The following is a 19,469-nucleotide window of genomic DNA, read 5'->3' on the forward strand; positions in this document are numbered from 1 at the left end:
TAAACATTCTGATAATAAGGATTTATGATTGATTTATTCCTTTAGGAGAACTTCAAGAAGAGTTAAATCTATGTATTCAATTCTACTCGTTTTGAAAAAGTTGTCGAAAGCTGTGGGAAACCAGTAATGTGATGAGCATAAAAATAAAGTACTCACGTGTGGTGACTCTGACAGACACTGGGGCTCCCTCTCTGTTTTGAACTAAAGCCATGACCTGCACCTCGTACTGCGCTCCGGGGTCCAGCTGGTCCAGATCCACTCCCGTTACATCTCCGCCCACCAGCTGACTCCTCTCCTGACCGCCTGCAGCGGCACACAGTCACAGCAGTAAGTAGAGCAGACAGTCAAAACCAAACTCATGCAAAAACTTCACTTTCAACACCGCTTAATTTTAAGTTTGGCTTCGTACAGCGAGGTCCATAAGGTTAATAAACATCCTGGCAGGTACATTAGAGGACCGCATCAATAAAAAGAGCACAAGCGCCCACCGTCCGTTCTCCTCCAAGACACACGATAGGCTGTTGCTCCCTGCACACCAACCCAGGAGACCCGGACCACCTCTCCGCGGGTTTCCTGGACCGTCAGCGACGTCACGGTTCCAACAACCGACTCATCGGATTCTGCCAGTCACACCAAGAAAACGTTACAAATCATTTACCGACAGGTTACTCTTATACAACAAAATGTGTGTCTAAAGAATCGATTTGAAAACCTGTTCTGATGGTCAGTGTAGCTGGACTTCCTTCTCGAGAGCCAGTCAGTGTGGAGACCTGCACGGTGTACGCCCGGTTCGGTTGCAGCCCGTCAATGACGTAGGACGTGGCGTCAGCAGCCACATTACGAGTGTCCTCAATTCCTGCAGAACATCAAGCATATCAACGCTCAGTTTCCAGAGCACTATTTATGGTTGTCATTTTTTTGAGGTCGGTTTTGTGAGGTATCCAGTGTCTGAATCCGAGATGTTTTCAGAAATGTTATCATCATATGTAAATCCGTCGTTACCGTCATCACGCCGCCAGGTGACCTTATACCCGGTGGCCCTGGAGGCAGCTGACCACGCCAGGCGTATTCTCTGAGCCGTGACGTCGACGACGCGGAGTCCAGACAGCGATCCGCTGTAGGGATTCGTGCGAGCAGACAGTGTGACCACCTCTCCGACACGTTCATTAACAACAGCTGCCACACCGATTGCCAGCGCCTCGTCTGGCTGCAGGCCTTCGATGGTGTACGAAGAGAGCTCCGCCCCCAGCACACGTGTTTGCTCTGCATCTGCACAACAGAACACGGTGTTAGAAAAATATGTGCACGTTTTTTCCATTGCCCGATTTAGATTTCACTATTAATTGCATCAACACTGTTTATTAATCAGCATTATTATCAGTCCGAATTGCTTCTTGAGGTATTGCTGCAGAGACATAACTTCACAAAGAAATGCATCCAAGCATCATTCAAGATGATGTATTTGTTGAGAGATTAGATTACAGATCACTCACTGTTTCCTTGTCTCCAAGTTACCCTGTACCCCGTTGCTCCACTGACACCAATCCAGGCAATCCGAACTCTCCGGCTGTTTGCATTTGTTACCCTGAGATTGGTCACTCTCCCTGTAACTTGCTCTGCAATAGAGAGACATAAGTTTCATCTGCTATAATGTTCCGTTTAAACAAGGAAACACTCTGCATAACCTGTGCCTAGTGAGGAGTTTCTATCACCGTACCTGGTTTAATGTAGACAGTGACCGGAGCTCCTTCATTTCCTCCCACCACTGCTGTGACACTGATGCCATATGACACTCCCACAGACAAGTCTCTGAGGTCCAGGGTCGTCTGGTTTCCAGGGATAGTTCGAATTTCCTCCGTTCCCACTGGTGGACCGAGAAACATTCAGAAATTGTATCACTCACGCTCATGCATAGTTCAAAAATATAAACGTTTTGTCACACCGTCTGTGTTTTGGATGACGATCCGGTACTGTGTGGCTCCGGCCACCCCCGTCCAGCCCAGCCGAGACTCCACCACCCGAAGGTTGGACACCGTTCCAACTGGCTGGTCCTCTGAAATATGAGAGATTCAGCGCTCTCATGACACATGAAAACAACCACAAAGGGAGAAATCAGTGCACTAGAACTTTCCTGTCTGACCTCTGGAGCTGGTTGAGACAGGCGTGGCTTCTTCACGGCCTTCGAACAGGGTGTACAAGGTGATTATATACTCCGTGTTGGGTTGAAGGCCTGTGAGTTCATAGCTGGTGGTGCTTCTAGGAAAGGACAGGGTTCGAGCTGGTCCTCCTAAAGGGGGCAATAATCATCTTTCTTTGATTTCCCTTTTTCCTTCAGGACTGCTTGTGTAAACATCAATTTTGATTAAATGTCCGAGAATCCAGATCACATCTGACCTTCTCCTTCCCTCCACTCCAGGCGATACCCTTGAGAGGACTGAATGAGCCTCCAGGTGAGGGTGATGGTGGACGGGCCCGTCGTGGCCGCTCTGAGGACCTGCTGCTCCTGGCGCTCTGTGAACGACACATTTCACATGAAATATGACAAGAGGACCTTCAATTCATCATACAGAATTGTTGAACGATAATTTGACGTTTTTTCCAATATGAAAACAAAAATGCTGCCGAGCACACAGCATGACGTATTGATCGATTTTTAAGGTCATTTTCTGCAAAATGTGCAGAAGACATTCCGCTCTAAAGTTACTTCAATCGAAGTAATGAAAGGTTACAAGAATACAAGATTCACCAGGCTGTTGAGAGAAAACACAGGACATGAGGATCATTATCTCATGAGAGCAGAGGCCTGGGTCTCTGTTGTGCTTTACTAATACTGAGGAAGATTCACCGTATAACTGCAGACAAAACTGTTTAGTATGACTGTTTTTGAAAGGACGGGCTGAATGTACATGACACACTTTTTTTTTTTGTTTGTTTGTTTTTGACTCACTTTAGCCAGTTCACCTTCAGGGTTTTGCATGGAATCCTTTCAAAGTAAAACTTCTTGAAAACGCTAAAATTGGAGTGATTGACAACCAAATTAATTATATGTTATTAAATCTGAAATATCATGCTGAACCACTGCCCCGAGGCAGTGAAATATAGAGAACTAAAAGCCATCCTTAAGGCATGGCAGACAAACACTTTCCCTTCAAATACACACTGCATATCAGTGTTAAAGTGGCAGGTGTCGAGTGAGAAGCCCAGAGGTTACAAAAACCAGAAGACAAGAAGACACGGACAGAGCAGTCACTGCCTCGTAATAATCCTGTTAGACCACAAGTCACACTGCTCCACGGAGCATTTCTGGCCTGAGTGGCTGTCATGCAGAGTTGTTGAATTATTTGAAACTGGGAGAAGAAGACGCTGCTGTAGGAAAAACAAAAAAAAAACAAAACATGGTAAAACAGACCTGAACGCTTGCTCGATTCCTGCAGGAATCGTCCATTGAATTTTAACATGATTTACACAGAACACGGTGCAATGTAATCCTCCAAACACCTCACAAAGAACACATCATGTCCTTGCTGAACACAGCAATCTAATATTCACACCTCTGCTTCTGTAAGTGAACGCTTCCAGACTGCTGCTTCATTGATTAAACATGTTCTCAGGATGGCTGGTGTGACTACGAAACGACCAAACTGGTTTGAATGTAAGACTTATTTTTCCAGGAAATAAGTGCAAAAACATTGGCTTGTATACTTGGGGTCTAATATGATGTGTTCTTTGATGAGTTCTGCATAACAACAGTACGGCGGCTCCAGAAACAAGAGAAACAAGTTTGCTGTGATCAGGTGAACAAAATGTGCAGTGTCTTGGTGATGATACCAGGAAGATTTGAAGAAAGATTCTGGACGGTTGTCAATAATCTTGCTGGAGTTGTTGAGCGTCAGTCTGTGGCAAATTTAAATTTTTCAGAAATGCCAATTTCATTTTGATTGATTGATTGATTACGTTGCACCTTTCCCTTCATTGTCCTGCCATGGAAATCATGTTTTGCTGTTGCAATGGTTCTTTTAAGCTTTCAGCCATTACTGTGACTACTTCTGTAACACAGTAAGCATTCTGTAATCCATTTAGCCAGAGCCCCACTTCCACAGAGCAGTTGAAGTCCCAAATCATCTGGACTTGAGGACAGTTTAGCAAACGGTGTACTGATAAACACCAGAAGCCACTGAGACTACACGTAAGCCTTTACAGTCTTGTTCATATCAAAAACTCTTGATGAATGGAGATTTTCTTTGCAAGGTCTGGTTCACATTCTTCTTGTCAACAGTACTTTTTTTTTTTAATCTCTTTTTATTCACTACGCTTTAGATTTCAGTAACAGCTGGTTAATAGTTATCTGAGTGGTAATACACTGAGCATATTGTTGTTATCAATACTCTTTATGCAGATAAACTATTTAAAAGAATTCGCTTTTTTTCTTGCCAATGTAAGCTTTTAAACCTCCGTCAAAATCGAAGATCTCTTTAATAAATGTTGTTTGGAGCTTCATTTTCTTGCTGCATTATTCTAAACAGATACGAGAGCTTTGTGTGATGTGGCTCTCGCCAGAAAACGAAGGAGCCAACATTTTTTCCAAATGAAACGGACCAAACTTATAAACCCAAATAAACCACAGACAAGCACAAAGTTGTAACACAGCTGGTTTGCTCCGAAACAAACAAAAGAGAAACCAGCTGAGCCACAGTTTAGGTGACTGCGGTGCGCCGGACGTGGAGCTCTGTGTACTCCTCACTTCTTTGATAGCAGAAGTTGGACACGAGGAAGGCTTTGGTCTGTACTGTCCGGCGCTTTGTGCTGTGACTCAGTTTTCATTCAAACAACACTGCTCAGTGAAGTGACACCATATGGGCATTACTCACGAGATGGTGTGTGTATATAATGAGTGTGTAGGTGTGCCTAAAATGTTCAACAAACAGACCTAAACAGTACCATGTGCAGACTTTTTAAGAGAGAAATGGTTAGAAGAGAATCCTACTGACTACATTTGCTATCTCTTGTTTTTCCATTTGTTTCTTGGCATGTCAAAAAGCAAAACTCCCTTTCAAAGATGTCAAAAAACAAAGACATTGAATGTTATTTATAGGACTGCGGCAGTTCACACTGTGTGTCTCACTGCCTAATGAACGCACACCCACCTATTTTGAATCTGGCCGTTGCGCCGGGGCCCTCAGTGTTTCCCTCGTACAGCGGGATGATTGTCACTATGTACTCCGCATCGGGCAGCAGCTGGGACAGAGTGTGAAACTCGCTGTCACCTGCGACCTCCACAGTCTCCACATTGCGACCTTGGGAGAGAGAGCAAGACGTCAATGAAGTGTGTACAACTAAGTACAACTAGAAAAAGAAAGAAGATTCATGGGTCCTTTGTACCAACCAGGAAATGGTCCCCAGACCAGACGGTAGGCCCTTGCTCCACTGACGCCTCTCCAACGGACGCGAACGCTGCCCGCCGACTCCGTTTCGACTGACAGCTGCTGCACTGCCTCAAGGCGCACTGGCGTAAGCAGATAGGACAAGACCACTTGTTGACAATGCTGAAAATCGCTGATCATAAAGAGCAATTTCCAACCTTATAAACCATGTTTGCCAAGTTACTGCAGTTTGTTGGAAATCTCAAAATTCCTAAGATAGACAGGAGTTCACTGAAATGGTAACAGAGGAGGTGAAGACATCACCTTCAGCTAATGATAGCGCCAAGGCTAACAATGGCTTCAGTCAGTAGACCAGAAGGCGAAAGCAACCCTGCAACTTTCCACATACAGTAAAATTAAGAGAAACAAGCCCGAGTAAACTTCATGAATTTCAAAATCTCAATTCGTTGCAATTACATTCAAGACGTAAGTGGTGTCATTACACACAAACACCTAAAATTGACTTCAATTGTCGTCAAATTACCACTGTATTAAATTATACTATTTGATTAAGATCTCAATACAAACATTCATTATCAAATGACAGTACATGTCGGTACAAAAAGGCGTTATTAATAGACTCACATGTGCGGGCGTTGAGAACAGACGGGGATCCAGAGTTTCGGGGGAACAAAGGGTAGAGGCTGATGACGTACTCCGTGTCGGCCTGAAGAGACTCCAAGGTGACAGATGTGGAGTCAGCAGACAGCGACTGCTCCAGGAGTTGGGCCGTTGGCTGACCTACTCTTCCAGACAACAGTCAGACAGGAAGGATGTGCAGGAGACCGTTTAGCGCATCAAAAGCAAATTACACAGCCCAGTGAGTCATCAAAGAGAATTAACAGGCCAGGTGCAAACGTGCAGAATTGTATTTTATTAGATTACCTCGATTGCATTTATCAGGCCGTGTGTGTACTGTACATGGAAGCCTGCCAGCTGTTCATAATACTGTATAACTGCACTCTGAGCAAGGCAGTCCAGTATCTGTCTGCATGCACGATGTGAATAGAATCTTTCTGCGTCTACATTTTGCTGTCAAACATGAACAGTTGATCAGAGCTTGATCAATACAGGACCTGCACTGGCTACCTTCAAAAAGTTGCAGCAGACATGATGAACCCTAACTAGTCAGCAGAAGAGCTCAGTGTGAGATTCTTCTGAAAAAAAAAAAAAAAAAAACTGGCTGTACTGACAAATGTTTGATGAGGGAAAGTGTCTATATCAGCCCTCGGGGGCCGTTTTTCTCCTCCTCTGAATCAACACCAACCCCGCAGACCTGACACACCCTGTCTCTATAACTGTAGGGACAAAATTGCAGCCAATTCATGACATAAGTAAAGGTTTTCACGCACTGTGCCTCCTTTCACAACCGGTGACAATAACATGTATTTGATATTTTAGGTAATGATTGGGCAATAAAAATTCTCACTGACAGCTGAAGCCTGGGGGAAGTGAGGCGTTCGAGGAGCTTATGTTCATCATGCTCAACTCAGACTGCTGCACATTCTTGACAAGGTTCCAACTTGCCACCAACAAGTTAACTGTTTTTGACTACCTTTTTCTACCTTATCTCCGTTGTAATCTCTCAATCTGCCAACGTTGTTTTTTTCTGACAAGATGATTTTGACATAACAGTCGGCCAAAAAGTCTCTTCCATGATTTTCTGTCAAGATCACGGACGTCATGCAAGCTTGATAAAAACAGAAACGAGCAGAGGAAAATCAGACAGTAAATAGAAGAAAACCTAAGCGTGTGTCTAACCTCGAGGTCCATAGGTGAGTCTGTATCCTTGAACTGGAGTGGAGGGCTGATCCCATCCCACAGAGAGAGAAAAGAAGCCTGCCTGGACCAGACGTAGGCTGGAAACACCCGGCAGGGACCCTAAGAAAGGAGACAGAAACGAAATTGTTGAGTGTTTTTTTGGCTGGTGTCTCTTGGCTGACATTTGAGTCCTTCACTTCTCACTCACTTGTCCGTTGCTTGGCAGAGGCAGACTCTCCAACGCTGTTGGGATACTGGGCAATTACAGTCACCAGGTAGTCAGTTCCTGACCTCAGCTCTCGGGCAGTGAAAGTCCTCTGACTTGCAGTTAGAGTCTCCTGCAGGGGCAAGTAAACTTTGTAAATCTTAATACCTAAAACAAGTTTAAGCAAAGTATGCAAGGGGGAAAAAATAGCCGATGGCATTCTTTCATTATCAATGTAGCTGCCTGGGTTCTCAGGAGAAAGTTTCAGACGCTGCTTTGCAACACTTTAATCTCGACGGTGTCTACGTACAGATCATCCACCCATTAGACGTGTTTATACCCAGCCTGAATGCACATGTCTCTCCAGCAAAGCAGGACTCACTTTGGATCTAAAACTGCAATTACACTACTTCAGTCTACTTAACGGGGTTTTCAAAGTGTGAGAAGGACGAGTCCCTCCTCTCAGACTGAACCTCCAGTACAGCCACCTCTCACACTACACAAGTTTAATCTTAGATCAGTTTGGTATTTTTGGTTGAATGCCAGCCTTCCTGATGTTTTTCACATGAAAAGATGTTTCAAAGAATGTCATATTTTCTCTCGTGTCCTGATTTGCGAGCTTTCACAGCTTGTTCTCAACGTGTTCTCGATCTTCTGTGAAAAAGTTTATTTCTCCAGCGCTGTCAGACAATTACAGCGTGACTCTTCAGAAATTTACAGTTTAAAGCTTGATTAACTGGAAAAAGTGTCATTTCTATTGTTCTACTGAAGCACTGAACAGCAATGGATCATTTTAAGAAGCAGCTGGTTGAGGCGGTGTGGAAGCACATCTATTTTTATAAATTATCTCAAAAGGCATATAAAATCAAACATGGAGTAACAAATTGTAGAGACAGGCAGCATGAACCCTGTACAAATATAACAGAGCATCTGTCACAAAAGACTGCAACACTTTACCGACAAATTCACAAAGTCCACAAGGCATGCACAGATTAAGAAGGATTGTGATAAAGATGGAGGGAAACCAACCCCAGCAGTGTACACCTTGAACCCTTCTGACCTCTGAGGAGTTCCACAGTTGAGTTCTGGTGAATAATCCTATAAATGTCCCGATCAAATCAAATTTCTCTTTGTAGATCATACATTCACTTTTACACTGAAGTTGTGCACTTGCATTTCTTTCAGCAATTCACCTTTTTTCCTACATTTTCTATAACACAAATCACTCAAATTTGTATGAATCTTAATGAATAATAGTTTTAACCACTACTAACAGAAACTGAAATTACCTGGGACTGGGAAGAGACATTTCTCAGGGTGAATGCAGCTATAACTGCTCAAGCTCTTTTACCTTCAATAGTTACACCCCCCCTGCAAATACCCCATGCTATGGGGTATCCAGATACCACACAAAGTATGTGTACTCATAAAAGATCCCGGATACCACCAGGCGAGTACTACACGCCGTCATGCGTAGACAGACGCTATGCACTGCTCTACGCCTAATGTAGGTAATGTAGGTGAATGTTCACAGGATTCATCAGTTCTCGCCCTCTCTTTCATTGTTGACGTGAAATGCACCACGGTGCATGCTTGGTGCGCTTCATGCTGCTTTCCATCGCCCTGAACCATTTGCATAAAGTAGAATCCTGCATTGGAGCCAACATGCACAGCTTATTTCTCACCTTAAATGTTTTCAGAAATCCTTTTCCCTGAACTGGTTTTAGTAATTAAAGAGAAAATTTGTGACTGAGCCACCAAGTCGGTCCGGTTAAAAACTCCAGGAGGAAACAGTCTTGTGCAAGTGATTCAAATACAAAATAAACGAAAGCCTCTTTTTATCTAGACACTGCCGCAACGCCCGCCAAGCATGCAATTTTCAGATGCGGTGTGTTTCCATGTGAGAAAACCCTGCACACTGTTGAAGGTGCATGGAGCATTGATGCAGAGGCTGTGTGGAGGTGGTTCACAGTGACACATAGTCTTCATATATCATTTGTGTATGGAGTATGAATTTGGGTTTATGGCATTTAATAAACACTCGTATCGATACTCAGTACCTCAAGCTTGTTACCAGTACTTGTACTCTAAAAATTAGGTATTGATGCATCCCTAATCAACTCCATCCTTTAAGCTATGGACTCACCTGACGCAGTTCTGATGTGATTGGCTGGCCGAGACCGGAGAGCGGTACATACTGGACCACGTAACCACTCACCGGCCCGCCTGCAGCATTCCAACGAAACCTGAGGGAATCGGACGTCTGGCCTGTGAAGGCGATGTTAGACGGGCCCGAAAAGGCCTCTGAGAGGAGAAGAGAGGAGAGGAGAGAATGTTTTCCACTGTTCAGAGTTTATTGTTCCGACATTTGATTGCAGTAATCTAAACATACCATCGCTGGCATAGACTCCTCCTGCTTTGGAACAAACTCGAGGACTGACGAGTGGAAGGAGTGTGTTCAGCAATTTGAAGTCCCCAACAAAAGACGTGAAGTCGCTGCTGGGCTGAGAGGAAATCTGAGCTAATTCATTCCTGTCTGCACTCTTTATGCCTAAAAGAAGAAGAAGAAGAAAAAAAATAAATAAATAAAACAGAAAAAGGTGGCCAAAAGGTGAATCAATTTCATCAATTCAAAAATAATTACACTGCAGGTACGACACATACCAACTGCAAACACATGCACTCCCTGACTGCGGAGCTTCTGTGCTGGCTCCTGCACGCTGTCCTGTGACCTGCCGTCTGTGATCAGGATGGTGATCTGGAAGTTTGGGAGGAAACAAAGATAGATTTAGAGAGAGTGAGAAAAAAAGACAGAGTTCCATTATAAATGCTTAAATATATTCGTGACAGCCACAGTCTGGCTGCTACGCAAACCTTCGGCACATCCCGACTGGACGACGGGTTGAAGAAGTTATCGGCCACAAACTTGAGACCAGCACCAGTGCGTGTGTTTCCACCTTTGTAGTTTAGATTCTGCACAGCGTTGACGAGCTCAGTGCCATTCAGGTAAGTAGTGAAGGTAAACTCAACTCTGGAAGAGCAGAAAAGAACATGAATATGTATTTCTCCATCAGCAGTAAAGCAGTGAAGTCAACAGAATCCCTGCCAGTCACCTGGAGGTGTCGCTGTACTGTATGGCGCCAAACCGAATCCCCGACTCGCTGACCGAGCTGGCAAAAGGCTTCACTATTCCAGCCATGAAGCCCTTCACCTGCAGGAAGTTGGCTCGACCGATACTGGAAGACCCGTCCACCAGAAAAACGATGTCTGCTGCTTGCACATTATTACACCTGCCTGAAAAAAGGGATGTGGATGCAAAAACCTTTATTTACAGGAACACAAAACATTACGTTTCCGAGCATCATCTGAAAGCAAATGGATGCTTCTTGTAGAGAAAACGTTACCCTGAGCTTTAGCTTGTTTTATAGACGACAGCAGGACAGTCACAGTGAAAATCCAGCGCCACATCTTCACAACCTGGACACACAGAGGGCAGAAGATTATTATTTTTTTACGATAATCTAACTTGTGAAAAAAAATGAACAAGACACAAAACAAACAAAAAACATTATAAAGTCGGGAAGTCATGTGTTTTATTTCTACTAATACTTGTTCATATATATTATTTTTAGGCCAAAATATAACAAATATTACATTTTGCCATTTCTCCTGCTTTGTCTCTGAATGTAATAATAATTTCAAATCATAATGGTCTTATCTCCTCCTCATCGTCTTCTATGATGAAGTGTTCCATCACCTTATTTATTACTCTTCATTTTCATGAAATGTCAGCGTCTGGCCCTGGCACCTTCGATTCAGCGGCATACTAGTATGCACGTGTTTTCCAGTAGTTCAACCCTGTTATTTGTCAGACTGTATCCTTCCTTACATTTCTCCTCATTGTTCCTGTCTGTACCTGTTCTGACCCACCTTGCATCTCTGATATTCAGCCTGCCAGCCTCATTACGCTCAACACCTTTCCCTCTTGTTAAAATCCTTCAGACTGCCTGGTTGAGGTGTATTTCATTATTAACGGTTTGTCTCCAGTCCAGGTTCTGTTCACACGCTGCACTCTTTGACCCTTAAAGCTTTAGCTCTGTAGAAGTACTGAAAATTAAGCCAGAGCGAGCAATGCAAGTAAAACGAAGGCAGAACTATGATATCATTTGTGCATAGTTTATCTTAGCACACCTTAATAAATATTTCCCTGACTCTGTTTTCTTTACTGATCAGTTCTCTATTGTCACTTCTATTTCTACAGCACTCTGAAGTTCCTGAAGTTATAATGCAGAAGCGGTTTTCAGCTGACTGAACAACTAAAACCCCTGCTATTTTAAGAACTGGTTCTGGTCTATGCCTATATAAATTGTATATGTTTTGTTATATTGTTAATTTATGCATGATTTTTTTATTTATGTCATAAACATACAGCACAAAGAAACCTTTGAGAGGCAATCTGAATAATGGAGGAGTGACAGCTGATAACGTCCACTTCTGTCTCCTTTTTGCAGATTCATCACAATGATTAAAATTATTAAATGCTGCTTTTCAGCTCCATCAAATCCTTCAGTGTGTGGATTATCTTGCAGTTTGCTTTGTCTTATTCTTTTTCTTTTACTATTCCCTATGTTTAACCCGTGCAATCGCAAAGTTGCCACCTTTAAGTCTGAGTTTCTTCCTGCTAAAAGGAAGCGTTTTCTTTCAATTGCTGCCAGTTCCCACCCATGAGCGATTAGTAGTTTTATTCCTTTTTCCCTTTAAAAGAAACCGAAGTTGAACCAAATTGCAGCTTAAGTTGTTTTTCATGATAGCTTAGAAGTTTGTTTTTTCCTTGTATACCTGAGCCAGGACATTTACCCAGACATTATGTTGTTACTATTATGATGTGTTTTTATTTCAATTTTATTTCAAAGCCTCAAGCCCCAAAAAGAATGAGAGTGCAAACTACTGCAGTTCAAAGACGCCATGCCAAAGAAATAACTACATTTTCATTTGAAATACAGTAAACATGATCTATCTGCTACCTTTATAGTTAAAGCTTTTTTTTCTTAATGAGCACATTTCTAAGATTTTCTTTCCATGATTATCACCAACGGGATTTTATTTTCCAATGCAACAAATGCATAAGTTCACATAACCTCAGAAATACATTTTTTATTAGATTACGGAAAAACATGTTGTGTGGCACTGTGATGATGAAAAAGCTGTAATGATGATGATAAACTCTATGTATGCAGAAAAAAGAATCTTTATATTAAATGAGAATAGTCAACAATCGCTTCTAATTTACCCGACATTTACTTTTTAAACAACTCAAAGTTGATCTGCACTTGGTTCACCAAGCTTCTGCTTAAAGAGAATTAAAAAAAACATCTCCATCACTAAACTGAAAAGCAATTTGGATTACATAAAAATCTAAAGGTGAATAAAGCTGCTAACAATAACTATTCAAACAGTGACTGGTATTTAAAAATACCCTGCGCCCTTCTTCAATTTTAAACTGAAATTTTTAATTGAAATTATGATTTGAATTCTATTATTTTTATAAACAACTTGTGCTCGTCAGCTTAGGGCTTGAGCTAATATCAACCTAAAATGGGCAAAATCCAGAACGCATAATGGATGAGTTGCCAGTCTGTTACAGGGACAAACAACCACTCATTCTCAGTCACTCCTATTTTCAATTCTGAGACTGAAATTAAACTAATACTCAAGTGTTTGGACTGTGGGAAGAAACCCATAAATACAAAGAAAGACCATCTATCAAGTTGGAATTAAACTATGAATGTTTTCACTGTGAGGGAAAGTGCTAACCACTACCATACCGTGCGGTCAACGCTCCCTCTAAGTTATATAATTCTTTTTTCAGACGTCATCTGAACTCAGATGGTATTTTTAACGTATGTTTTTTTTCTGTATCCACATCTTTGGTATACTGGATGTCTGGAAGACAGATGTCAGATCCTCATGAACAATATGTTCTGATCTGAAAACATTTAACAGATTCTTTGAAAAGAATAAATCCGACCATGCTGTCTGAAGTTCTTTGTGTTCGCTGCGTCACACAGTCCCCATCTTTTCTGTTACAGGCCAAGACAACAACCATCAAAGTCGACTGTAATTATTTAAGGAAAAACCCTTCGTGAACTTGTAGTATTGGATTTCATTAAAACCGTCACTCACATTCACCTTTTTACAGCAGCGTTGCACGGCACAGAAGCGTCTGAAAATAGCTGACAGATGTTACGCCAAAGAACAAAACCTCTCATTCTCTATGAAGACCTGACTTCATACACAATGTAACTAACAAAACCATGACAAACCATTGAAGTTAAAGAAATCAAATGTACATGAGGGATCAAGGGGACAGCGATCACCAGACCGGAGAGGGTTTCTGAGCCTCTATATGTTCGTAAGGAACCGCAACGTCATCTGGAACGTGGCTGTTTTCATTAATGGTGTTTTCCCGACACGCTGACTGAAACCAGACTGACAGTCGGAGTGCCTCGTCAGGTCAAACCAACATGAAAACCAGCTGTGGGCGATACACACCGACAGGTTTGGGAACATTCACAGGAGACAGAAAACTACTTTAAAAAGGTCTCGCACTTTGTTGTGGTTTCGTGAGTTCCAAGGTTACAGCTTTCATGTCCGCTACCACAACAGCTATTACGGCCTACACATTCAATTACCAATATCAGTTCTCATCATAAACAGAACCTCTTGCCTTTTGAAACAACAGCGTGAGTTTCTGAAGAATGATTCATTAACTCTTCCGCTTTGGTTTAGTTCACTACCTACTGCTGTTTCCATTATACATCAGCTTGGCATGGCGTGACGGCAAAGACACAAAATTAACGTGCTACACAATTCTGCAACTGAACTAATAAGCAACTCTAAAGATCACCTGTTCAAGATGAAATATCTCGCTCTGTGTAGAACGAAAATCAATGCTTTGAATTGGAATGTGACTCACTGTGACTAAATATAACAAAAAAGAATGAAAACAGGACCTTGCTTTTTTTTTTTTTAAATTAATTCATACAAGAAATACAGACCTCATGCTACGCAGCAAAATTGTAAAATAACCCAATAACTTTAACTTAATTCATACCCTGCAATAGACACCAGAGCCGGGTACCCCTTTCGCTCTTTAAAACTTTCAGGCACTGCCTGAAGCCATGAGGTCCTATTTCCCACTGAATGTTGTTTCTTGTTTTAGAAGAAAGACGTGGAGCCCACGCACCCAGCAGTTACAGATATTTTGTGTGTGTGTGTGTGTGTGTGTGTGCGTGTGTGTCACAAACAAGCAACAAACACATAAAGCTTAATAAGTTCCAAATGTAATCCCCTTCTCTGCTTGACATTAAAGGCATTTATTTTAGGACTCTTGCACCTATAAAATGAAATTATGTACCATTAACGACTTCTAAACTGCATCATGTTATTTTTCCTTTTTTCCCTGTATGAAATCTAATGAAGCAATCTTTATTTTTGGTCTGTCCAGGTGCTGGGACCACAGCCTCAACAGAGTCTGCTCATTCTGCTGCAGTCAGAACTCTGCAGACAGCGACTGAAACCCTTCAGAGGTGCCACAGTCATTAAAAACACCAAATGACGACAAACAGCAGTTCTAAACGGTGAAAGCATCAAAAATAGCTAATTGATCTTATTTCTTCCTCTTCCTGCCACTCCTACAATACGCCCACAAACCCGATTCTATTTTCAGACTTTAACCTAATCCGTGTGTGTGTGTGTTTGTGTGTGTGGCTGCAATGTTTGCCAGACCTCATCTGGAATGCTGCGATGATTCATGTTAAATTCTTGCTAATTTAGTTCAAAATTTCTAGAAAATATTGCGATGAGATGTTGGAGTGGCTTTTACACCTGGAATTCATAATTTATGAAGTAGCTGGCTCGTGGCCACGGACACACCCACCACTCTCCACCTGGGAATTGAACCAATTCAGCGGGGTTAAAAGGTCAAAGACAGAGCGGCATAGTGCTCCTCAAAGCAACTCCGCAGAGGATCCAGAGGTGGATTATACGGAAGCAAACAGTTTACGCAACAGCACTGACAAAAAGAAAGAAAGAAAAAAGACTTATTAGGGATAAAAGAGGACTCCTCCTGAGATTTTGGTGGATGCTGTACAGAGACTGGACTGTGCTTTCCAAAAATCTCAGCAAGATCACAGAGTTGTGGTTCAGCAGAAATGCCATTCTCCCAGGGGGGTGGCAGGCCACAGACCGCCGCAGTGCCCCCTCCATCATAACATCCATCAGAGGGACAGAGAAGGACACGACTGGACAATGGAACCAAGGGGTCAGGGAAAAGTGAGACGTCACAATAAATTACGAAGTCTCCTCCGACAGTCGTTCAGAGCCAAGAGTTTGTGTGTCTGGACACTGAGGGCAATCATAAGAGATGCGTGCACGTCTGACCTTCCAGGTCAAACACAACATTTTCACTTCCAATTGATTCCAATTTTTCAACCAAACTAAACAAAAGTACTCGAAACAGCAAGAGTGGAGAAGAGTGTGACGACCTTTTAATGGAACGCGTTTCAAAAGAGGCCCTGATCTTATCCATTCACTCAAGTATTTCACAAGCTTTATATTATCATTAACAAAAGCCAGATGGAATAAATCAAGAAAATGTCTGAATGCATCATGAAAGAGTTATCCTTCTCACTAAAAGGCATGAATGGACAAAGTCAAGTCAAATTCCAAAGAAGTTCAGCTGGTGCAGTCCAAAGCAAACACAGTTGATCAGCATTATTGATAAAGACCATTGAGAAACTTGTCCCTACAGAGCTCTGAAAGTCTTCTAATAATTCAGATTTAGAGCAGCAGCAACGCTTCTCTGACAAACACCTGTATACTGAACGCCAACAGCAGGCGCTCTCCACAGATGACACACTTGGGATCAGTCCAGTGTGGTTTGCCAAAAAAATTAACCAAGGCCTCAACAATGCAGCCAAAGAAAAGAGGACAGAGAGAGTAAAAGGGTGAAGGTGAAGCAGAGAGGAAAAGTCTCATCTGTCTTTTTGAGGGGATTTTTGCCATGGTGTGTGCCAAACCACAACAAAGATGTTAGAAGCAGAAGAGACAATTGAAATCAAGGGAGAGGAAGAGAGCAGTGAGAATCCCTTCCTCTGAGGCATCAGGATGAATTTATGTCCTCTCAATAAGTTCAGCTGAGGTCAACACAGTTCTACTGGCATGCAATGAAAACTAATAAGGAGCCACATAGTTACACTATATGTATGCCACTTTTGTTTGAATTTTTTGAAGTGTTTTGCCAGAATATAGATGTTTTTATTGAAGTGTGGAGGCTGAAAACGAGGTGATAAATGCGTGGTCTTGTAAGTCAAGGCTTTTTTTCCTGTAAGCAATAAGCTGCAGGTTATTGATTAGATTTAGGGTAACTGTAAATCTCACTTATATCAATATTTCAGAAGTAAATAAATACTGAAAGACTGCAGATTTATTAAATATGGGTAGCTTTCACAGAGTAAGTCACACTGGGAGTGCTGCAGGGCAGCAGCGGAGGGCAGAGCCGTGCCTCCCGTTACCTGGGGGTTCCTGCTCATCGCGCCGGGCTGCAGCATGCCGCTTCCCGCCGGTCCACCTGTGGCATATCCAGCCACGGCTCTCGGGTGCAGGTTGTGTCCACGCAGGCAGACTTCTTCTCAGCGTCCAGCAGTGTCCACGGCCACAGCTTCAAAAAAAGTGTCCAGGCAGCGCCGCCGTCATCCGCCGCGGAGCTCAGAAGCCGAATTGCTGCATCTCCGCAGGGAGCTGAGTGATTCCTGAGGCTGCCTCGACACAAGCTGCAGCAGAGCAGTCCAGACTTGTTGGGATGCCTGAAGGGTAGTGGTGAGCTGCTCTCCCTTTCTCCTGCCTTTCTTTTTTTTTTCCATCCCCATTCTCCCTGCCTCACGTCCCTCCCTGCTGCTGAATGAAAGTCCCCCACGTGCAGCGACACTTCTTCCAGGTGAGACGCTGTCACGTGATTTGACGCGGGTTTGTTGATGTCTGCTGGAGGTCCTCAACACCGAAATAACTTTTTTTTACATCTTGAAACCATCACATTTGCAACGCGTAGTTGAGAATAGCAAATAAAAGCAAACATTTCTTTGGACTAACAGTTTGCATATATAAGAAATTGTATCGTTTTAAATTAATCAAAATATCTGTAATTCCAAAAATGTTATACACTTCATGTCCTAAGCTTATAATGCTATTAATATTTTTGTGATTGTTGTTGGAACTAATAAGATGCAGTTCTTAAACCATTGCTCACACATGTACAGAAAGAGAAATCAGAGCAGATATTGGATTTTAAAGCAACATCTCTCCTGTGCTTGCTTAAACCACATCCCCATTTAAATAAAGACAAGGTTAAGTTGCTTGCACTGAGACAACACTCCCTTGAATTTCTGAGGTTACTGATCATTTCCCAGCTGCTACCTCCCGTCACTAGACATGATGCAGTGGTTGATCTTTTTTTATCTCACAAAGTACTGCATGAGGACCAGTGATGAAGCTTTGGAAAATGACCAGGGGCCAGCGTGCAATCATGCTCCAACAGCTGCAACTTCCGTTCACATCGTCTCCCTTTGTTGTGGTTGTAACCCAGGGTGGCCCAGGATTCCTGTCCTGGTACTCACTGAGCCAAGGTGCTCATGGGGACCACATGATCGCTCATCCCTGGAAGGTGAGAAACTAGAGGGATGGTAGGAAGTTGAGGCAAAAATGACAAGAAAGCCTCTCTGATCCTTGTAATTCAAGGTAAGCTCAGGCTTGTTCGGCTGGTGCTGAACATGGTGATCTTCTTCAGCCTGAGTTCACCAGAGGTGAAAAAAAAACAACCTATCTCACGTTTCCCTGGATGCATGTGTCAGATCAAGAACTCCTCACATCAGAATAGTTCTTATGTAGGCCTGCATCGGCTTGCGTCGACATGCATAGTTAGATTAAACACCAAAGGTCATCCATGTCTTTACGCCATGCATGAGTGACATTTACAGCACGATGTACAGGCACGTGTGTGAGACAGAGAAATGAAAAACAGTCACTTATGGTACATCATTACTTTTACTATTGGTGTTATATTTATTGAAAAAAATAACTGCTTGAAATGCGAATTTATTATTGAAGCCAATCATTCATTTAGAGTGGATTCATGCTTTGGTCACCTGCATCATCAGATACCATGGTTATGGTTGGCATTTTTTTCCTGGTGACTCCCAAAAGTCTTCACCCAGGGTTTTGAAGCTGTTTTAAAAAAGAATTGGGTGTTTTTTGAAACATCGCAAATTGATTCAGATGTTGCACATTCACATTCCCTTGTGGATGAGTCAGAAATATATGATGGAATGCAAAGTTTGGGGATTTTCTTTTTATATTTTCTAGTTTTTTCTGGAAGATAGAGGTTAATTTTAAGACTAGTTTAAGTCGTTTTAAATGAGAGACGTGCACCTACCATTTTAAATAAAGACTCAGTTCTCTGCAGATGAAACAGTCTTCTTCTTGAGAGTGGATGCAGGATTTGATAATTGAAGTCTGTGCCAGAGTTAGTCAACAGACATTCTCTGATTCTTTTATCTTCTTGCCAAAAATGACACCCCACCTCTCTTTTTCCTGCTCAATCACTATAATTCACTTGAACTCAAATTAAAACTCCTCACCAGGTTTTAGTGACCAGTTTCTCATGTTTTCCACTGATACGTGGTGTAGGTTACTATTATTATTAACATTATCACAGTAGATATTCAGTTTGGTGCATTTTGTTTAGGTGAATAAAGCAGCACCGCTAAGTATGTAATTATATATACAAAGAGAGACGGTGGTATTTCGGCCTGCCCCGCCCTGCGGTGTATGTTGACTTTATCATGAGGTTTTGTAAGCTGTCATTTGTAGTCATGTCTTCATCAACATCACTTCAACAATGTTGTTTATTTACCATTGTGGATAAAGAGGTTATTGTTTTGTTTTAGTACTGGATTACACTTGAATACATGCTAACTCTGCCTCTCATGACTCCTAAAACTGAAGCCTTTCCTATAACATGAAATTTC

The 19,469-nt window shown here is 42.3% G+C and overlaps 1 protein-coding gene across 1 annotated transcript in view; it reads right to left on the reverse strand.

Moving 5' to 3' along the window:
* Window positions 1-17,127, reverse strand: part of col7a1 (collagen, type VII, alpha 1) — a 64,608-nt gene extending 47,481 nt beyond the window's left edge. The window contains exons 1-20 of the mRNA XM_030091010.1: window positions 16,962-17,127; window positions 10,791-10,863; window positions 10,500-10,680; window positions 10,261-10,417; window positions 10,051-10,144; window positions 9,779-9,937; window positions 9,533-9,690; window positions 7,390-7,519; window positions 7,182-7,301; window positions 6,006-6,161; window positions 5,384-5,503; window positions 5,145-5,294; window positions 2,395-2,511; window positions 2,141-2,287; window positions 1,943-2,053; window positions 1,718-1,864; window positions 1,003-1,269; window positions 713-856; window positions 489-620; window positions 157-303 (exon numbers count right to left, since the gene is read on the reverse strand). Of these exons, the coding sequence (XP_029946870.1) occupies window positions 157-303; window positions 489-620; window positions 713-856; window positions 1,003-1,269; window positions 1,718-1,864; window positions 1,943-2,053; window positions 2,141-2,287; window positions 2,395-2,511; window positions 5,145-5,294; window positions 5,384-5,503; window positions 6,006-6,161; window positions 7,182-7,301; window positions 7,390-7,519; window positions 9,533-9,690; window positions 9,779-9,937; window positions 10,051-10,144; window positions 10,261-10,417; window positions 10,500-10,680; window positions 10,791-10,863; window positions 16,962-16,997 (2,746 nt within the window). The 5' untranslated portion in view covers window positions 16,998-17,127. The remainder of the gene's footprint in view (window positions 1-156; window positions 304-488; window positions 621-712; window positions 857-1,002; window positions 1,270-1,717; window positions 1,865-1,942; window positions 2,054-2,140; window positions 2,288-2,394; window positions 2,512-5,144; window positions 5,295-5,383; window positions 5,504-6,005; window positions 6,162-7,181; window positions 7,302-7,389; window positions 7,520-9,532; window positions 9,691-9,778; window positions 9,938-10,050; window positions 10,145-10,260; window positions 10,418-10,499; window positions 10,681-10,790; window positions 10,864-16,961) is intronic.
* Between the last annotated feature and the right edge of the window lie 2,342 nt (window positions 17,128-19,469).

Source organism: Salarias fasciatus, chromosome 5, assembly GCF_902148845.1.
Source record: "Salarias fasciatus chromosome 5, fSalaFa1.1, whole genome shotgun sequence".
Lineage (NCBI taxonomy): Eukaryota > Metazoa > Chordata > Actinopteri > Blenniiformes > Blenniidae > Salarias > Salarias fasciatus.